This window comes from Furipterus horrens, unplaced genomic scaffold (assembly GCF_987537825.1).
Source record: "Furipterus horrens unplaced genomic scaffold, mFurHor1.1.pri manual_scaffold_5, whole genome shotgun sequence".
NCBI lineage: Eukaryota > Metazoa > Chordata > Mammalia > Chiroptera > Furipteridae > Furipterus > Furipterus horrens.
Genome location: NW_028327175.1, coordinates 197,352,845 through 197,374,283, shown reverse-complemented (window position 1 = coordinate 197,374,283; position 21,439 = coordinate 197,352,845). Strand labels below are relative to the sequence as shown.

The following is a 21,439-nucleotide window of genomic DNA, read 5'->3' as shown; positions in this document are numbered from 1 at the left end:
AACTGCAATCATTAGAGAATGAAATGAACTTACAATTACCGATATAGAAAACCACCCAAGCCCTAACCCCTGTGGTTCAGCTGGTTGGGCGCCATACCACAAAGCAAAAGGTTGCAGGTTCAATTCCCAGTCAGGGCACATGCCTGGGTTGTGGGCCCATGTGAGAGGCAGCTGATCACTGTTTCTCTCCCTTTCTCCCTCCCTTCCTTGCTCTCTGAAAATAGTCTTTTTTTTCTAAATCACCCGAAATATCCCATTCAAGCAACAACAACAACAAAAATAAATGTTTGCACACCATGCATAAGGGTACTTCAATAAACATGTTGTAAATACAGAATCCCTCCCATACCCACAGGAAATACATCCCAAGATCCCCAGTGGATGCCTAAAACTGAAGATAGTATCACACCAATCCTATATATACTGTTTTTCCTGTACATACATGAGTTTCATTTATAATTTAGACACAGTAAGGTATTAACGACAATAACTAATAAAACAATAATTGTAACAATGTACTGTCATCATTTCAGGGGATGGGCACAAGGCTGTCTGGCACACGGCGTTGCTGTCAGTCAGAACACGTTTTCTGTTCACGTCTTCCACGTCTGCACTGAGCCCTTACCGTGTACTGTGTGGTCATCACTTCTGCAATTTCAGGTACGATGGCAAAACTACAACCAATCTTCGCTTCTTCACCATTTCAGATAGATCTGTTCTTAATGTAGATCTTAGCAACCTCAGAATGATTTTCTTCCCTAATCACTTGTCACTTAATGGAAGCACTTTACAGTGTCTCTGTGGCTGATCCAAAGTGCCAGCATCCTCGCTCTTGCACTTTGGGGTCATTAAGTAAAATAAGGGTGACGAACACAAGCACCGTGATACCACGACAGGCTCCCAAGTGACCTGGGCAGCACGTAGGTTAAAGGACATGGCACAAAAGATGATGCACCTCCGGGGGGGCACAAAGCAAGACAGTGAGACTTCCATCCTCCTCAGGGTGGCACACTATTTAAGAACTACGAATTGTTTCTGGAACCTTCACTTAATACTTTTGGACCGTGTTTGACCATGGGTAACAAATCACAGGGAACCCAAACGGCAAATAAGCGGAGACCGTCGCCATAGAAGACACACAGAAAGAGGCAATTGCTCTGAACGGGGAGAAGGGAGGATCCTAAGAGACTTTTGACAATTTCCGTTTTCATAGAGATTACTGAAGAAACTAAAATGTTCTTAAGAAAACAAAATTAAAGCAGGCAAATAACATCCTCAAAGAGCTTAAAAATGTTAGGTGATCAGTAATATTGCACACTGATGATAACAGCGCACTGATCACAACAGACATTTTAAATATGGTCTTTATTTTAAATTTAAAGAACAATGATATGTATTTGTACAAATTCTATCAACACTTAAAACATAATTTGGGAATGTTAAACATTAATTCTCCATTCAAAATAACGACACTCATCCTGGTGTGGGCTAGCATGAACTTTATTTCAATCTAGTAGTTCATATGAGCTTAATCATTTCATCCTAAAATTCAATGATTATGATTCAACTTCATAAGGTCAAACCAGTCTCTTATGTAAAACCAGTCACCTATATAACTTCTGAAATACATTTACACCAGCAAGGGAATTATAGAGATGTAAATAAATCATATAGGGCTTGATGAGAAGGCTGCCTGTATAGACAGACAGATGCACTTCACCTTCAAAATCCAACCTGCACTGAACTGAACGCAGACGCTGTTACCTTCTCTTACACAGCAGACTGAACGGTTATGAATGCCATGCTATTATGTATGAACTGAAAATATACATATACATTTTTTAAAAAGTCCTTGAAGACACAGGGGAGTGGAATGTGCCTGCCGTTAGGAGCAGAAACGCAGAGGCTTCGTGAAGGACGTCACCAAGCTACCTGTCCCCAGCTGGCTCCCAGGCCCCACGGGGAGCAGCCGGCACCCTCAGAAAGACAGGATGGTCTTGTTGATGATCTCCACGGACTCCTGAATCTCATCCTCCTTGATCACCAGCGGGGGCGCGAGCCTGATGATGTCGCCGTGAGTCGGCTTGGCCAGAAGTCCGTTATCTCGAAGTCGCAGGCACACCTTCCAAGCATCATAGTCTAAGGAGAAACAGTCAGACACGTATGCTGATCAGAGATCGATGCTTCTACATCCCTTGCACGGGGCCTAGGCACGTGCAGCGTGGCAAACAGAATTCCCACTCCTACTCAAGAAAGACAGCTGGGAGCCACAAGCTGGCTTTGTTCTGGTCTTAAAAAGGGAGCTACTTGTCAGCAAGTCCATAACTAGGTTTGAATGGTATGATCAGACATATGGTTTTTGTTAGTTTTTCAGAAATGGAAAAAAAAAAATGTGCTAAGGCTGCCGTACAATACAAAAAAGAGGAACCAATACAAAAAAGAACTTGGGTTTGGTACAGATAATTAAGTGGCACAGAATGAGCGATACCCCAAAGCCAGCAAACACTGCACAGCCCTAAAATGGGTCTGCTTCCCGACCGGTGGGACAAGCCTCCTCGTCTGAGAGCGTGATTCCCGGCTGCACACTGCATTCACTCAGTGCCTGGGGCCCCCAGACCCACCAGGTCAGAACCTGCGGGCTGAGGCCAGGCTTGGATTAACTTTTATAAAAGCTCCCAAGGTGATTCTGAAGTGCAACCAAGGTTGAAATCGCTGCTTTCAAAGGAAGGGTTATCATAAGAAAATCCAGCGAGGACCCTTAAGGGATACAGATGATGTCCTAAAATACCCAAAAGTCAATCAAGTGGCAGCTCAGGGTATTTTTATCATCATCTTCAGCATTCATATCATTATTACTGCTGTTCCTACAGCTCGGCTGATAAGCAAACTTTCAAAATGAGAGAGGAGACAGTAGGAGAGGGAGTGTTTAAGGAATGTGCTCCAGGAACACTGACTAACAGAAAATAAGTCTGAATCTCCAGGTGCTGCATACCTCACCTAAGGCAGAATGACAAATGTCAGAAAGGAACAAAATCCAGTCAAACTATTATATTTACACGTGTCTTCGTGCAGGGAAGACCTATATTTTGAAGACTGTTAAATAAATCAGATGACACTGAACCTAAAAGACTCTGTATCAGGCAGAGGAACGCAAGAACCAGACAAAGCGCCAGGTGTGTCCGAGCCCTTCCCAATGACGTGAGGACGTTTCATCTCCGTACCTTTGGTGGCTCGGATGACAATAGCGTTTAGCAAGCCCTTCCCCCGCACAGCAGTTACTATGTCAGAAGGCAGCTTCATCAGCTCGTTTCTCAGGAGGGCGCCCATTCTGTCTGCGTTTTCAGCAAGGTTTTCTTCTTCCAAAACCTACGTTTGAAAAGAAATTATGGAGGTGAAGAATGCCTTTTTTTTTTTTTTACATTGTTCTTTGGAGGGAGATGTGAAATATACAGAAAGAAAGAACATGACAAAACACTTGAACTTTCATTTCTATTTTTCAAAGTCTATACCCGTTTAATTTCTAACTAAACATAGAGAAGCTCAGACAGAACCTTGCTTTAGTCACAAATCCGCCAAAAATCTGACTTTACGGCAAAATGAGGAGTCAAGTTTTTTAAAAGCAACTAGCAATATTTTTTTTTCACTTTTCTAAAAAAGATTTTATTATTTATTTTTAGAGCGAGGGGAAGGGAGGGAGAAAGAGGGAGGGAAACATGGATCAGCTGCCTCTTGCACGCCCCAAACTGGGGACCTGGCCTGCAGCCCAGGCCTGTGCCCTAACCAGGAATCGAACCAGCGACCTTTTGGTTCGCAGGCTGACACTGAAGCCATTACGCCACACCAGACAGGGCAGACATAGTCTTAGATGAATGACTCAATGGACTAAAATATAGTTTAATTTTTAACCGTTAACAGTTTCCTTCTTTCCCCCCTAAAATGTCCATCCTCACAGGTTACGTAAGTTTATGCCTTTGGTAGGCACTTAAGTACTAAATCTGAAAGTGTTCAAATACATACTTAGAAAACACCATGCGTGCTAAGCTAGGGCCTGACAGGCCAGACCTGGTCACAGATGGAGAATCCTGGGCGGGCCACCCAGTACCAATGCCTACAGGACCAAAACCTCAGGGGACTACAGAGACCAAATGCCCACGGAAGCCCTGGTCTCCGAAGCCAAGGTTAAATGACTTTTTGAGAATGCCATGCTCCTAACATCGGTCCTATGTTCTTATGTTCTTCGTGTTCCGCAATACTTGGTGACCTTACGACATTTCCATTACACCCCTGGGCTCAAAGTTAAAAGTCCCTTCAGCGCCACCTCAAGGCACGAACATCGCACATACCTCGAGGGCCGCGATGGCCACGCGGCAGCCCAGAGGGTTGCCCCCGTACGTGGACCCGTGTTCCCCTGGCTTGATGGTCAGCATGATGTCATCATCGCACAGGACCGCAGACACCTGCAAGAGAAGGCAGGACTCACCGAGCCGTTTCCCAGACGAAGCGTCCTGATTCTTAGGGCCCCGGGAATGCAAGCTTCACGCAGCTGGTGCGAAATCTGACGTGAAGCCCGAACAAACAAGAGCCACACGCCCGCCCCCTTCCCTGCCAGGGACAAGTTGAGTGGCGCCCGATGCGTCACCGCATGCGCAGCAGGTGGCACACAGCTGCATTTCAGAGCTAAGATGTAAGCTGCTTCTGCAATTAAGTAATTTGGAATTCTTCCCGCTTTCCCAGCGACACACGTGAACTGCTTAGAAAACGACACTCTGGAGCCTTTAATCCAGTACAAACTGCTGGCTCAGAAGCACACCCAAGGACACAACTAGACCAGAACACAAATTCTTCCCGTCGCTACGGGAGTCCATCGTGGTTCTAAGCAATTCGCAGTGTTACGTTTCTGAGCAACAGAAAAGGGCAGAGCGGTCTACAGAAATACTTTTGGGGCAAAGTGTTTCCTCCCAAAACAAACACGGGAGCAGAGTCCTAGGCACCTCAACTCTTCAGGTCCAATGAGCTAAGTGGCTCGCCCAGGGAACGCTGACCTGTCACACCCCCTCTAGGGGACCTGCAGCCCGCGAAGGAAAACCAAGCTGTGGGGAAAGAGTACTGTCGTCACAGCGGCTGGTGTAAAAAATGGCTTGAGGATGTATCTCATGAACGGAGGGCAAAGAGAGGTTACCATCCAACTTACAGGGTACAAGCCACCAGAGAGTGCCTTTCCCAGGAGGATGACGTCAGGCCTGACGTTTTCGTGATCAACAGCCAGCCACCTCCCAGTTCTGGCCAGTCCTGTCTGTATCTCATCGGCAATAAACAGAACCTGTTGGAGAACGTGACAGCGTGGATTAACACAGTGACCGTTTCTTGACGCCCCGCCCCCCACCTCCCACATGAATGTGACACCAGCCATGCGCTCAGATGTGTGAACATGTTTTAATCGCCCATTTCAATAGCGTCCCATGACAACCCTGCAGACACCCCATCTCCTGCGTCAGGCCCGCTCTGCACGGGCCTCCGCAGTGGAGCGGCGCCCACGCTGAGTGATGGCTCTGTCGGGGCTTCTGAACAGAGCTACGCTCTGGGAAGAATTTAATTCGCTTGTTTATTCCACAAACATTATTAAACATTTACTTGTTATTAACCATGTACCCGTTTGGTGGGAAGAGGAGAGAACCTAAGTGTCGGAGCAGAGGACAAGGGCAAGGGCTTGGGAGCCATCAGAACAGGCTGCCACAGCGCAGTGGAAGGAAGGCGGGGGCCTGCAGCCCCGCAGGGCCGGGGGGCCGGCCGGTCTGCTCAGCCAGCGCGGGCTGCGGACTGAGCCCCGGAAAGAGCTGCTGTTCCCGGGGTGACGCCGCCCCCTAGTGGAAAGGCTGGGTAACCTCCGCTGGCGTCCCGCCAGCCAAACCCTGAGCGGCGCCGGCAGGAGAGGAGAGGGGCGCCCACCTGGTGCTGCGTGCAGAGCTCCCGCACGCCCATCAGGTAGCCCGGCTCGGGGACAATGACGCCCGCCTCGCCCTGAATCGGCTCCACCATGAACCCCGCGACGTGTGGATCCTGAAGAGCACGCTACAGAAAAAATAAAAAAAATGAGTATGTTTTAATAACTTCCTTTCTAACCTATTTGCAAACCTGAAATCACATAGTGCACATAAATAATTTCCTGTTAAGAATAACATTTCTGGCTGACATTCAATTACCAAAAGTTCCAACTTCAGCTTTACACGACTCTACCCTCCGTTTTCTAATACGTTATAAAATATACTGGAACTAAAAATTAGAGAAAATGGCCTTTTTAAAAGCCATTTTAAGTGAATCTTTTTATTTTTACAAGTCTTCCGTGTGTAATTTTTAAAGGCTAGCTGAAAACTGAGTCATTTTATCTAGTAATTATACAGCTACCATCCAAGTTAATACTTATACAGGGTACGAAGCTCAAGTTTCAGTCGGGATTAGACCGCGGAACTCAGTTCCCCGTGCTGGGAACTCACTGACCAGCACAGAGACCCGTCTGAAATTTTGGCCTAACTTAAATAGGATAGGTTTTCATTAGTCACATCTAAGTTTGTAGAACATCTATGTTCTACAAATTTAATTCCTGTTTACTGTGAGCTAAAAGCATGCAATGTCAGTGACGTACCTCAAGAGCAGGCAGGTCATTATATGGAATGATTTCGAAACCTGGCATAAATGGCCCAAAACCGTCATAACTGCTTGGGTCTGTGGAACTGGAGATAGCAGACATGGTCCTTCCCCAGAAGTTTCCAGCTAGAAAGGAGGAATACACTGGGGTTATTTCAAACGAACACCCAAATTTTAAAAACTCGGTCCCCCAAAGATACCTTAGGAAAGTTTGAGTTTTGAAAAACCATGGGTTGGCTTTAGAGAGCTTCCAGTGAGCTTCCCTTTGTTACAACAAAATCTGATACCAGACACCATGGTTCACATGACCACTCCGGTCTGGCCTTGCAATTACTATTTTAGGCACTTCTCTTCTGTAACATATAGCCCCTGGGACAGATTCTTGCCTCTCCTCTCACTAACCCCGAACCCCAACAACTGAGGCACTCAACTCGCTTTTCTAGGGACAGTGCACCTATGGAAGTGTTATTAAAGAGAGTATCCTTCATAGAGACTTAGCGATTTTCCTTTTAAAAATCCACTGCTACGGGCCAACTAGTCTACAGAATGAACTGTAAGTTTCCCTTGGAGAAAACAGCCTCAGGCAATCCAAACACCTGCATTTTTGCCTTCCTTGGTATTATAATCTCTTAGGTGCCAAGGACAGACATCTGCCTTTGTACAAAAACATCTGTGACCCATGAACTTATTTTATTAGTAAATGTGATCGCGGGCCTTCTCTCTGCCGGGCACTGTTCGAGGCATTGCTGGCGGAAAGGTGGCATGGTGACGGGCAGGCTCCTTGCCCTCAGGGAGCTTACATCCCAGTACGGGGGAAACACCCCCACAGAAAGCGAATGCATGGGGTCATTTCAACTGGGCTGAATTCAAGGAAGGGAGAAAAGCGATGCAGCGTAAGAGAGACTTGTGGATTCTCCTACCTTTTTTATTTTTTAGTATCTTTCCACCACTGACTCAACCCACTACTGAATTTCTGTATTTTGCCTTCACAGCCCCTCTGTACACTCTTCTTGCAAAGCCTGTCACCTACGAGTAATGCCCACGTCAGTGGTCCACAAGCGGCGGCACACTGATTCTGACCAGGCTCGTTTAGGCGAAAGCGCACCCATTGGGCGTAAGCCTGTCTGCGCTCCTCCGCCCGTCCAGCCTCGGCGGTCGCGGCCTCCATCCTCGCCCTGCAGTACAACGGACGGGCCGCTAGGGGCAGCCTTCTCGCGCTCTGGGTGAAAACCCCCTGCGCCCCTTGCTGGTATGAGACCAGATGTGTGTAGTCTGTAAGAACGAAAGTCCCCAGAAACGCCATTCTGGTCTGGAAGAGATAGTCATACTGTCCTACAACTAAGGCGCAGGATTCCCAAAGGGCAGGTCGCAGAGCCGTACAAAGATTTCTCCTTCAGCGATAATCTGTCACCCCCAAATACCAACTGCCGCTGAACTCTGGCGTTCTATTAGGTTATGGGGTTTGTAATTTAGCTTCATCTGCTCACAAGGCAGAATGTTTCACAACTATCACAGGAGTGAATTTTAACCATGTGCAGTGGAAAGTTTATCCCTGCTTTGTTTTTAAAAATGGAAATCAAAGCTTAAAAAAAAATCAAAACCTATCAATTGCACATCATTCAGATTCCAAGAGTCAGATTATCATCAGAATTAACTGTTGCATCTCATCACCCCTCTCAGCCATTCCCAGAAATACGCCCAGAGCCTTCCAGCCCTCCTCTCCCAGCAACTTCTAAGAACCTGATGCAACAGTACATCAAATATTAGGATTCAAACTTCATGTCATACCTAGCAGATGGCCCCATTGTAACACATCCCACGCTCAACAACCTAACAAAAATGTTCTCCCATGAGACCATCTAAGTAACTGGAGAACGGCAGGGGGAAAAAATCAGATAAACAGATAAGAAATAAGTCATAAAGTCACCCATTGTAGAGAGAGAGGAGTAGGGAGTTATTCAGGAGAGAAAAGTCTCATGTATGAACAAATATTTAGAAATAAACCCAAGAAAAGAAGATCTCGATTTTTATGAAACCTTCAACAAATGATATATCATATAGGAAGCAAACACGTGGGAAGTACTTCATCAGTAAATTAAAATGGTAAATAATGCTGCGCGTTTAAGAAATCCCAACATGTTGCATCTCACACACCTGCAAAAATAATCTTCGCTTTGTACTTGGGAATGCCCTTAACGGTATAGCCCCACCTCCGAGCAAGTTTGCACGCGGTCTCTCCGGCCTCCACTCCTGTCAAGAGAGGAAAACGTCTCCATTTTTGAAAATGTTTTAAATGATCAGAAAATAACAAAGCTACCTTCTTGGCTAATAAAAGAAAACGAAGTACTTTACCTGTGTTCATCGGAAGAACTTTGTGGTAGTTGAAAAGTTTAGTAACATACTCTTCGTATTCACCAAGCACGTTGTTATAGAAAGCCCGAGACGTGAGGGTCAGTTTGTCGGCCTGACTTTTGAGAGCATCCACAATCTTCGGATGGCAGTGCCCCTGGTTGACAGCACTGTAGGCACTCAGGAAATCAAAATACTTTCTGCCTTCTACATCCCACACATAAATACCTAAATCACAAAAAGAAAATAACTTGAGAATATCACAAAATCCAGACTACAGTGAAAAGTAATATTAGAAAGTCACAAAATCATATCAAGTTCAAAAACTGAGACTGTCAGCACTGTGGTTCAGGCATATTTTAGTTCAAGCAAATTAAACTCTGGTTCTAAGGAATTATTTTATCTGTCCAGCTTCGATTAACATTTAACAAGAACAGCATAGCATTAAAAAGTCAGAATGTAAAGGGAAGAGTTATACATAAAAATCATAACTAGTTGACTGTAACAACCAACGGGATAGGAAAAAATATTGCCAAGTCATCTCTCTCATAAGGATCTAGTATCCAGCACTCCTACAATCAACAAAAAGACACACAACCCAATTAAAAATAGGCAAAGAACTTGAATCGGCATTTCTCCAAAGAACAACAGGTAATACACAAAGAAAATATTCAAATGACCAACAAGCACCTAAGAAGATGCTCAGTATCACAAGTCCTTGAAGAAATGAAAATCAAAACCACAATAGCATCTCACACCCAGTGAGAAGGAAAAACGAGCGTTGGTGAGGAGGTAGGGAAACGGGAACCCTCCTGTTGCAGGTGGGTGTGAAATGGCGCAGCAGCTATGGGAACAGTCTGGCAGAAGAAAATTCTTTGTACTACTGTTGCAACTATTTTTTCTTTGTCTAAAATTCTGCCAAGATAAAAGTTAAAGGGAAAAACGATAGCAGTTTATGGTACTTCACTGAAGTATCTCTCATTCCCTCCTAGCGAGGTTCCACCCCATGACAAAGACTGACGGAGTTCCCCTCTGTTTTCCCCGCGGCGCCTAACACCGCACGCACAAAGACGTTCAATAAATGCCGAATTACTGTATCTCCATATAGAAATGAAAGGCCTCCGGAAAAATGGATACTGAGAAAATACTGGGTTGGCCAAAAAGTCCATTCGGATTTTTCCGTAAGATGGCTCTAGTAGCACTTAGCTGTCTTGAGCTTCATTAGAAACAATTTTGCTAGATTGTATTGTGACAGCTGTCATATCAGTATGCATTAAAATATATATATATCAAAATTGGTGAATTTTTGGTAACCATTTTAGTATTGAAGATGGAACAAAATACACATTTTTGGCATATTATGCTTTATTATTTCAAGAAAAAGGTAAACACACAACTGAAACACACACAAAAAAGTTTGTGCAGTGTATGGAGAAGGCGCTGTGATGGATTGAAAGTGTCAAAAGTGGTTTGTGAAGTTTCATGCTGGAATTTTTCGCTGGATGATGCTCCACTGTCCGGTAGATCAGTTGAAGTTGACAGCGATCAAATCAAGACATTAATTGAGAATAATATACGTTATTCCACATGGGAAATAGCTGACATATTCAAAATATCCAAATCAAGAAAGTTATTGGTGAAAATGAAAAATGTATCTTTATGAGAAAAAAGAAACATACAGACTTTTTTGGCCAACCCAATATAAAAGCAATTTTCACAAAAGGTTTCCAAGCAAAAAAGGAGGGATTTTGGGTGAGCTCAAAACGTACCTTTCCCCTTCTCCAGGGCTACAGGTAAAGGATGGTAGTTGTGGGCACCATATTTAGATTCCCGTTCAAAAACGTAATCAGAGGATAGAGGGCCTTGGACTCTTTTGTTAGTTGCAACCGATGTAACAGAAGCCACTGATGAGTGGACGCCCCGACGAAGCACAGCCACGGTCTGGACGCACGCCAGTTTGGAAAACATCGTGTCCTTCAAGCAGGAATGCCACGGATCTGTCCAGAAGAGAGAAGGCATCAGGAGTAAGAATCACTGCGGAGCCGGTGCATGTCGACTCATTAAATTTTTACTGTCGGGGTCCCCCTGGGAAAGTATTGAGACTTGGAGCCCCACCCAGGCCAGGCAAAGGAAACAAAGCCTGTGAGACCTGACCGGAAAACTGGGAAAACGGTGCATACATGCCTGGATGCTATAGCCAGTGGGCCCCGGTGGGAATCGGGCCATGAGAAAATGCTTTGTGTCCTTGGAAGCTTGCCCTGTTCTGTTACCTCACTTGATCGCTTTTTGTACCAGCAGCAGAGGTTTTAACTTTAACTCAAAATGAACTCACCCTCCCTATTTTAAGGCCATCTGAAGTCTTTGTGTCCAACACACCCTGACCTGAGGGAGATCTCAATGTTCCTTCAGTTGTTATCCCTGGACGACATCTGTTTTCTGTAATCAGCACCGGTTAACATCGGTTAATGAGCTTTATTTGCAGGCTCTATGCCCTTAAGCTGACTGCACTCAGTAAAAGACCTGGGAGGAAGGCAGTGGAGGCATCTGTCTCAGACATTTGCCGGCCTTCTCTCCCCGAGCACAAGCTGCCTGGGAAGGCTTCATTTCCTCCGCGACGCGAGGGGATGTCTGCGGGTCGGGGTCCCCAACTGTCCACCGAGAAATCAGGAGCACGAGAGAGAACTAAAACCTTTGAGAAGCTTGAAGATAAACAAAGGGAGCAAGTGTGTACGTTTTTACAGTGAAACCCGAGGAGTGCTACAACAGGACGGACACACGGCGCTCCGGGCTCCAAGAGGATACGTGAGGAAATCGAGAAAAACAATGGGCTGGGGGACGGGGTCAGGAGCTTTTAGTCCTCGGTCGCACCCTTTTCTGTACACACATTTTTTAAGTCGTCAGTGCTGAGAATACACCGAGGATAAGGGACTCACTGAGGGGGGTGGGCGGGGGGCAGGGGGGCAGGCAAGGCTGAACCACTGCCGGGTTAAAGGGTGGCTGCCTGACCTCGCAGACTGAGCAGCCGCTGGAAGGTACTTATGTGGGGGCGTAATCACTGCGCACTCCGTGAACTGCCAGGTTAGCAAAACCTAATCCCTGGCGCTTGGCCCGCTCGCCTTTGCCTTGGCACACCCAGTAAACCCAGCGTGTTCAGGAATGAGCAGGCACCCAACACGGTCCAGCACGTGGTCACCACACTCACCAACTGCCCTTTCTTCCCGCGGGTCAGAGGGGAGCACAGCCTGTTAACCCGAGATCCAGGGGCGGTCTTCAGGGTCCTAGAACTCCTGAAATAAAAGGCAGAATTATATGCATGACTGAGAAGGGCCTCAGCTTTCATCAGATTTTATCTCAGAGAAGGATGTATCTACAACAAAAACAGTTACGTACGAAATATTAGTCTGCAGATAGCTGTTAGCAAAAATGTCAAAAAGTCCTGCTGCCCTAGCCAGAACTTTCCCCAAAGACACTGCTACATCTAAACCACGGGTTTTACCTTGACTTCTTGGCTCTTTATGCTCCACTAAGTAAGAATTAATGCTTTATTTGACCAATTAAAAATTAAACACACTAACGCTTGCCTTCACCAAATTAGTAATAAAACACAGCACTTCGCAATGGTCCTCTAAACTACTTTCTGAAAAGAACTGTAGTCATAAGAAAAGCCTTAGAAATGAATGCAGAAGCAAGTGGAACAACTCTCTCTCTCTCTCTCCCTCCCTCCCTCCCTCCTGTACCCTCTCTCTCCAAGGTCAGGGAACCTGTCCTCCCTTTGAGGATAAAAAAGTGAGAGAGAAACCACCCACCCCTAACCAAGTTGGTTCTAGCCCTAAAAGGAGGCTAGCATCCCCAGAGAAGAAGTAACTAATCTTTCCAGCAAGGGATCACTTCACTAGATTTAAGGACTCCTTGAGTCCAAATCAAGTGTACCGGGGTGACCATTCCAGGGTTCTGTCATGCATTCTACCCAAGCCCACGCTCGGGTCCTGGAGAAGGGAATTTCTGCTGACGGCAAAAACGTTAACCTCCAATGTTTTCAGGAATCCACATGATTAACCCAGTCCTTCTTCAAGCTCTGATTACTCCCTCCTAGCTAACCCATCCCATTTACATGAGTACATATCTAACAGAACTTCCATAAAAGGGTGCGTTTGGAAGAGTTCCTTTAGCACACAGTACGAAATACTATTTTTCAAATTCACTCAAAGAAAAACGAGTAAATTCATAAAAAAAAAGAAAAAAAAACACTTAAAATATTCCACTGGAATACATTTGGTTTTACTATACTTGTCAAATATTTACTTTTCTTGATAACCATTCACAAAAAAAAAAAAAAAAAAAAAAGGTCCTTTTTTAAAAGTTCTGCCAACAAGTTGGATTGTTTTTGTGTTTTGTTTTGTTTTTACATAACCTGGCTAAAATTCAACTGAAGTGCGTCACTGGCAAACCCCTTAGGCAGCGCTGCTGAAAAAGAACAGGCTCCCCTAGACGCCACCCTCCAGACGTCTCCAAAAACTGGTCCCCTCCTATTTTAAAATACAGGAGATTTAGCCCGGCCTCAAAAACTCAGCCGAGGCCCTAAAACACACATACCAGTAACTGTGAAAAAGGCAGCGCATGAGGGCAAATACAAAGAAAGCAGCCTCTCTGAGGGGGGAAAAAATGCCTTTTAAGAATTTTTTTACTATGTCAGGATTACTGGGTTTGGGGGGAGAAAGGAGGCAAAATTAATCTCAAATACCACGAAAAACTGTAAACCCCAAACAATAAGCTTTTTCACTTAAGTCTTGTGTTTATTAAAAGATTCTTCTTGCAGACTTGGACCTTTTCATCGTCAGGAGCTACAATCTCTGAAGACAGACCCAGGATGTTCTCGTGAAAGAAGCCTTTCACTCCTTTCCTGTTTATTTCAGATGGATTAAGGGATCTGGATCGCACAGTAAGGGCAGTGCCAGGTTCACACGGAGTGAACCACTTTGCCTACAGAAACCCTTCCAAACCCCAAGACACCGGAGACGAGTCATTTCTTAAACTCAGGCCCCTCCATTCCCAAGTCACTCCTTAACTCCCCCTAACTCGTCCCAACTTACCAAAGTGGAAGAACTGAGCCCTAGCGAGTGACCAAGGGGGGGAGACCGCGGGCCCCCGGAAGCCCACCGCGCTCAGCAGCGTCCGAGAAGGAGCGCTCCGGGGGCCGTGTTCCGGCAGAGCGCCCCAGCCGCCCCCTCCCTCGCCACCACGTAATTCACCAGCGCGCTGTTTACGGAGAGGCTGGCGCCGCTTCCTTGACTGTGTGCGCGCACAACGGCTGGAGGGGAAAAGAGGAAGGCCGGGGGAGGGGAGGGGTGGGCAGTTTGGCGACGGGGCCCAGCAGCTGCCCGGGAGGTCCCCACCCGCGCCCCCGCCGCAGAGCACACGCCACCGCCTGCCGGGCAGTTCCGTGGTCCGCAGAGTGCACCCTGCAGGCCGCCCTCGGGAACGCGGAGCCCCCGCCCCACGCCCGGGGCCCCAGCGCCCCCTTCCCAGAAACCCGGTGGCGCACGAGAGACGCGGAGCCAAGACGCAGACACCTTGGGGAGCTTGGGGCTCGCGGGTGGGGGGCGGGCCGGGGGCGCAGGGGGCCTGGAGGGCGGAGGTGCCACATCCACAGCCCCGCTGCCTCCCATCTCCCGCCCTCGGCGGCGGCTCCCGGAACCCGTGATGCAGCAGCCGTCGCCGGCGGAGGCGGAGCCTGCCCGCCGGCCGAGGCCCAGCGCGCACCCTCAGGCGGCTCCCTCCGAACCCGGCCCGGAGCCGCCCGCGCTCCGCCGCCTCGTCCGCCGCCGCGTGGCGCACCCGGGCCCCTCCCCGAGCCCCGGCCCCGCCGCGCCCGCGCGGATACCTGGCAGCACCTCCGAGATCCGCCCGGGACACACGGCTGCGGCTGAGCTGGAGCGGCGAGCGCGACGCGTCGCAGGGCTTAAGGTGAGGCGTCCGCCCCGCCCCCGGGACGCCCTCGCCGCCCATTGGCTCCCGTTGAGGGCTGGGCACCAATCGCCGTGGGCCCTCTCGCCCCGCCCGCCAGACCAGCCAGGCCCGCCGCAGACGCGCGCGGTGTAGATCCTCCCAGGAACCGCGGGTTCGAGCCGCGCTCACGCCCCCTGGGCTTGGCTGCTCTGGACCGCTGCCGGGTCCCTGCGCCGGGGCGCCCACGGGGCCGGTGCCTTTTTCTCGGTCTTTCACTGCCCGCCCTTTGCTGATGGGAAGACGAGGCCCGAGGGAATGAAACATCGGTCGGACGCCCTCGGGCTCGCGGGGTTTCCTGAGCCCCCCGGACCGCAGGCTCGACCCCCAGCCCTGCCCTTCGCGGCCGCGCTCCTAGTCCCCTGCCTCGCAGAGCCTCACCTGGGGCTCCAACGCCAGCCCCAGCCCAGACAGGGCTGCAGCCGCCTTGCCCTTGAACTCTGGTGTCCTGCGGCGCCTTTGCGCGCACGAACTCACCCCCAGAAGTCCTCGCGGCCGCTGGAAAACCCTGCGTCGTCCCCGTCGCGGCCGGTACACCCCTAAATGACTGCAATACGCTCAGCGTCGGTTTGTGTGTGCAGCGGCCCCCACGCCCGTTGTAAAACTAAGGCTCAAAATAAATAGTCCAGGACAATCTCATGTTAAAATCGGAAGGGACTTGGACATATTTAGTCTACACTATCTTGTTACATATCGGGTAACAGACAGGGAGAGGGCAAGCGACTTACCCAGGGTTATCCCAAAGGTGAGGGACGAGGGACAGCCCAGCCGTGTGTGCTGCCACACTTCTCAGAAGGCGGTCTCACAGCTACAGGGACAGAGGACGGAACTCGGTATCGTGTTCCATTAGACCCACGTGGTTAGTCTGGGCCCCAGCCAGAAACAAATGGAACAAAGGAACGCTCCAAAATGTAAATGTGAGGTCTGCTTGTTAAAGAAGTCACTGAAGTGTAGACAGGTAAACCACAGGGGTGCAGAAGTGACCCTAGGCCTAAGGGGAGAGGTTTCCAAAACCCACACCTGCCTGGGCCACAGTCCTAAGTGTTCCCACGGGAATGCAACTGGGCTGATAAAGATTCCAGCCTCTCATCTCCTGCCAGGGTCACCCATGGGCTGAGCCCATTAGGAAGCCAGAGACCCAGGGTGCCAGCCTCCTGGAACACAGACAGGGTGGGGAAGGGCAGAGAGTGGATGGGGTAGGAGCGCAAATGGACAACATTCACAAACGTAACCAGCTGAGCAGAAAACAGCCCAAACTACATGGTAGGAGCTGGAAAATGGCATAGGCACAGAGGCAGAGCCATAAAAAGCAGAGCCACGGTGTGCAGATGTCTAGAATAAGACCGCTAAAGGGATTCAGTCCTTCTGGGCTCCTCCACCTGCCCTAGACCAAGGTCAGTTACTCCAATTGCTATGGCCAGACAGCAGACTCTGGAGCTCACTGAGAGTAGGCCTATGCCTTTTTTACTAGCAGTCCACTCCCCTGCATCCAGTGTGATTAATTCCTTGGAAGTTAGCTGGTTCTGCTCAAGGGGTCAGAGAATAATCACTTCTCCATGTTCCTGCTCTACCAACCTGGGCACAGGTGTAAAGCCAGGCCCAGCTCTTGGAACCATTACAATGCACAGCAATCCCAGGTTATGCTTTTGCAAGTAGGAGGAGCAGGTGCTTCTGAGTTCATAAGGTGACGTGACACCCAAGATGTGAGCGGCACCGTGCGGTGGAACGCTCTGGGACCCACAGAGAAGGTCCTCTAACATAACTGCTTTCCTGTGCCAGCAGCTGCTGAGACTGTCTGGGTTTTATCTCTCCTCCCTTATCAGAAAAATGCGGTAGGTACAGAGAACACGATAATATTTTATGGTTTCTCGGCTAGCACTTCTTTTTTTCAGCTTCACATGACCTTGGAGATGTAGACATGAAAGCAGCTTGTTTTCAACCAAGAAACAGAGCTGCTTCATTGGCATATATTGTATTTGTACAGTCTGGAAACGTGGAAGGACAAAGCAAACATTGCAGAGATTTTTGAAACTATTCATAGATTCCAGTCATTAATCTACAGGAACCATAAAACTGAAATATAGAGAAAGACTGATTCCATAGCAGATGTCCAACACCTAAATTAATTTCATCTGTTCATTCAACAAATGCCCCCTGATTGTCTGCAAGGGGGTTGGTACCAGGCAAGAGCATGTAAGACTCTTTAGTAAAAAGGGAGCAGCTGAGGAGATGCCCCTTAACAGGTGTGAACTGAAATCTCACAACCTTGACTATCTGAAAAAGCTGCCACTGCATTAAGAAGGGCAGAACTCTTGCTTTTCTTAAACAGGCAACTTTCAGTTATTCTGGGACCAGGAAAACAATTTATGGATTATACAAGCCTCTTGCGTTTGATTGCTTCCTCATCGTCCAACTTGTTGATACCTATTATTAGTATAGACTAGATAAGATACGCTTGGACTTGAAATGATTAAAAAGGAAGATCCAAGCTGACAGCCAAGGAGGAAGTCTGGTAATGAGGCTTAGCTAGGATGCGCTGGGTGATTTTTACCCAGCCTGAGAAAATATTTCCCGTCAGATTATATTCACTCTAAAAAAATGTCTTCCAACAAAATACACGGCACCATACATAACTCCTGCCTCCTGCTGCTACCACACTGGGGTGGATCAGGCATTTATATCTAAAGGAGAGTAAACCTCCTTAAGTTCAGAATGGCAGGGAGCTGGCAGGAGCAAGTTAAACAGAGTAGTGACGATAGTTGGAGAGGGATAGCTGTTAAGTTCTGAACTGAAGTGTCAGCTGGGGACCATAGGCAGAGATTCGGAAATTTTACAGGCAAATATTGGTTCTCATATGAGGATATGCCTGCCAGGAGTACTTAGCTTCTCTCCCCAGTAGCTAAACTCTCCCTAAGAACTCCAGGTGCAGCTCCTGGCATTCCTCACCCATGTGACATGCTCCCTGACTCCCTGGGCCGCTTAACACTGCCTGTCCACTTGTCAGGTACTGCCCTTGTCACTTCTAGCTCTGTGTCTTATTCTTCCCAGCCAGGCTCTCAGTTCCTGAAGGCCGAGCCTCTCTTGCAGGGTTCTTACAGCCTCGCAGAACCCATCAACGTGTTGCTTTTAATAGGAATTATTATCCCACACTTGTCGCTACTTATCTTTGTTCCCATGGGCAGGAATTGGAGGCAGAGCAGGTGGCTGGTATGAGAGGATGATCCTGGGATTCCCAAACCCCAGGTGGCCCCAGGCCCTCCCCACTCCTAGAATAGTAACAGCCATTCAAGTTAGAACGCCCTGGAAGCTTGGGTTGAAGAAAGAAGGATACTTCATCCCTGTCCTTGCTGTTTATCTAATTGCTGAAGGACTGCTACCTGGGTGTGGTAAGTTTATAAAGTCGTGTGCTGGAGAGAAGGGAGGCACCGAGTCTTAGCGTGGGGCATGAGATCTGGGACAGAGCTGGGTCCAGAAGGGGAGCCTCTGAGAAGACACTGGGCCTGGAAGGCTGAGCAGGGAGAGAACAGAAAGCACCAGAAGAGGGATGGAGGCAAACCAGGCTATTTGGTTCACACAGCTAGAGGTTGAGTCTACTGAAGTCAACTCAACAGAAAATATTTTTAAAAGAGACTTGGCTCATGGAGCTGAAAAGTCAGCTAATTCTTGATATTGAAACATAATAGATATGTCATTTTGAATATATGAATTAGAGATATAAGTGCATAATAGATTTTAAAACTGAAAAGCTTTAAAGACCTAATCTAACAGTTGTAAAGATAGGGAAATGCAACATTCTGAGGCGAAGGTCCCAGCCAGTGTGACGAAATAGGGGACGAGGAAGCTGGGAAGCCGGTGTGTCACCCCATCGCGCTCCGTGCTCCAGACACTTGATCAGTAGGAAACATTTCGGCTAAGAACATAAAAAGTTAAAGTAAAATCTTTTTGACAAAAAGTCAAGCAGTGAGTCAATAGCAGCATTTATTTGGAAAATATTTACATTGCTCGTTAACTTAAAAATAAAATAAGAGAAACCTCAAGTACCAGTTAAATATTTACATCCTTATCTACTCAGTGTATTTTGCAATGATTTTTTTTACTGATTGCGTGAAGGCTGTCTCTGAGTGCCAAAAGTTAGATAACTTGTATTACTTATCTTTGGAGAACTTTAATTCTCTTTGTTGTTGAACTATAGTAACAGTAACAGTAAAATTAATAATTTTAAAACAATTCAAAGTTTTCTCCTAAATTTGTTGTCTTAAATAAATTAGTTTTAATTTGTTTTTTTTTATTTCAAAGTCAAATGCTATTAAATAAATATAATATGGCATTACAAATCATTTCCTCTTTGTTGAAGACACTTAAAGTTTATTCTGGTCACAGTTTTGCTATGAGTTGCTCAGCATTTTGGGAAGTCCAGTCACAGACACCAATGCCCGTCCTGGCCCTTGAGTGACCAGTACGCTCTGCATTTGTGGCTGCCACATCCCTGCTAGAGGTATATGTTCTTTCTCTTTTTTTTTTTGACATAGATTCTCCCCCCAAAGGATTTTAATTAAAAATGAATTAAATGCACCCTGGCTGGTGTGGCTCAGTGGATTGAGCGCTGGCCTATGAACGGAAAGGTCACCGGTTCAGTTAAGGCGCCCGCCTGGGCCACCCAGCCAGGTCCCGAGCGGGGGGAGTGCGAGAGGCAACCAGTCCATGTTTCTGTCCCTCTCTCTCCCTCACTTCCTCTCTCTCTAAAAATAAGTAAATAAAAACTTTTTTAAAAAATGAATTAAATCCTTAAATTCGGGGTGAGAAATTATATTCTTCCCTGCCACCTCAAGTTTGATTTACTGAATTGATGAAAGGAATTTACTTTTGTTTTCTGATGTCTGAATTAGTTTAAACACAGATTAAAGCAGCAAAACACCTCCACCACATTCGTCTCCCCGTTTCCAACTCTATTTTGAGCCATGAACACTGTGCCGCCTGGTTCACAAAGCACACTGTGCGGAGTTCTGAGAGAGTCAACGGTTGGATAAGACGCAGCTCCTGCCTCCTGCAGAGGCGTGAGTCTGACTCATCAGTGCTCCAGCGCACCTGGCACCCACTTCGGTAGCTAGGGAGCAGGTCCCAGCACCAAAAAATCCAGAAGTCAATCCGCTCCACCCCCCCTTAGCTGGGTAACATGAGATTCCCCCCACCTCTCACCACCCCCTCTGCCCCCACCCCCACTAGCTCACTTACCCGTTTTGTAAAACGGGCTGTCTTGAAGATCGCTGACAGATGTGAATCTCTAAAACACCCAGTCACTTCTAAGTCACCCGGCAGCTCCAACCATGAGTGGCATTATTATTTTTATTGACAATGATGAGTGAAGGCTATTTAGCATCATCCAGTCTGAATCTTCCCTTCTGTGTGAGCAAAAACGGGCCACGTACTAAACCTGACAAGCTCAGGGGAGGCCCATGCGCTCGCCTTACAAACTCAGAGACCTGGAGGGACCACCTAGGATCTTCTGCAATTCAAACATTTTAACTAAAAGCAGTTTGTGGCAGGTAGTCACACCCTAGGCTAGAATCTTCACCGACAAAGGTCACCCTTTACCTTATTTGAGCCTGTCTGTTGTCTTTTGGCATCTGCATGACATGCCTTTGGAGTGTCAGGTAATGTCCCTTTTTCCGAAAACCCCTGGGGTACAGTCACCAGAGCCCAGACCACAGACGCCCTCATTGCTATTGTTATATGTTAATTGTTGACTGTTACAATCCTGTACCCACCTATGCAAAGGAAGTGTGTCTATCGTTTTACTTTTTATCCAATCCCAGAGGTCCCCCCCCCCTTTGCCTTCTCCCTCCTCCCTAATCTGTCAACTGTGGATTTCATGTAACCCCCTCCCATGCCTCCTCTTTTGACTGTAACATATAAAACAAGGTGCAAATCTGCCATTTCCCAGAGCACTTTCTCAATCCATTGATTTTGGCTTCCCAGCAACTGTCGTCAGTTTGGCTCAGATAAACTCATAAAAATTCTTACAGGTTTGGATGTTTTTACACTGACGTCTAAGTAAATCACATATTATACTTAGAAAGCTAGAAAAGCGTAAATTAAAAAGCAATGAAGTTTTATCACTTTGATCTTCTGGAATACATTTTATTTAGAAAAGGTAACTTTTTTTTACTGTTGAGTGAAGCGTCACTCAGCTCAGGAACTGTTCCTCCTTGGACCAGAGAGTTCTCTGTGCTCCTGTCTGGGGTCTGGGATGCGCCATTGGGCCAGATTACGTGTTACATTGTCTTCCGGTCAGAAAGAGGCTTGGGGCACAGTTTTGCTTGTGTGTTCATTTTCTGAAGGAAGCCCGAGATAAATCGAGGGGGCTAGCCCAGTGCCCCACTGGGCTGATGTTGAAAACACTTTCAATTCTTTCCTTACTTTTCAAAGATTGATACTAGGAAGAACT

General features: G+C 47.3%; 1 protein-coding gene across 1 annotated transcript; it reads right to left on the bottom strand.

Annotated features, from left to right (window-relative positions):
- Nucleotides 1-1,346: 1,346 nt before the first annotated feature.
- On the bottom strand, nucleotides 1,347-14,948 carry OAT (ornithine aminotransferase). The gene is made up of 11 exons (XM_090278710.1): nucleotides 14,873-14,948; nucleotides 12,194-12,278; nucleotides 10,761-10,988; nucleotides 8,995-9,219; nucleotides 8,797-8,892; nucleotides 6,641-6,768; nucleotides 5,947-6,069; nucleotides 5,192-5,320; nucleotides 4,344-4,457; nucleotides 3,222-3,366; nucleotides 1,347-2,139 (listed from the first exon to the last, which is right to left on the bottom strand). Exons 3-11 carry the CDS (start codon nucleotides 10,957-10,959, stop codon nucleotides 1,979-1,981), a joined length of 1,320 nt encoding a protein of 439 aa, XP_090134836.1. The 5' UTR covers nucleotides 10,960-10,988; nucleotides 12,194-12,278; nucleotides 14,873-14,948; the 3' UTR covers nucleotides 1,347-1,978.
- Between the last annotated feature and the right edge of the window lie 6,491 nt (nucleotides 14,949-21,439).

Bases quoted from the DNA above. Each gene is read 5' to 3' on its own strand.
- OAT (XM_090278710.1), bottom strand. From the start codon at position 10,959: ATGTTTTCCAAACTGGCGTGCGTCCAGACCGTGGCTGTGCTTCGTCGG. The intron at 6,769-8,796 runs GTGTGTGAGATG...CCTCCTTTCTAG, and splicing joins AGCGAAGATTATTTTTGCAG to CTGGAAACTTCTGGGGAAGG. The intron at 5,321-5,946 runs GTGGGCGCCCCT...GTTCTCCAACAG, and splicing joins AGCTCTGCACGCAGCACCAG to GTTCTGTTTATTGCCGATGA.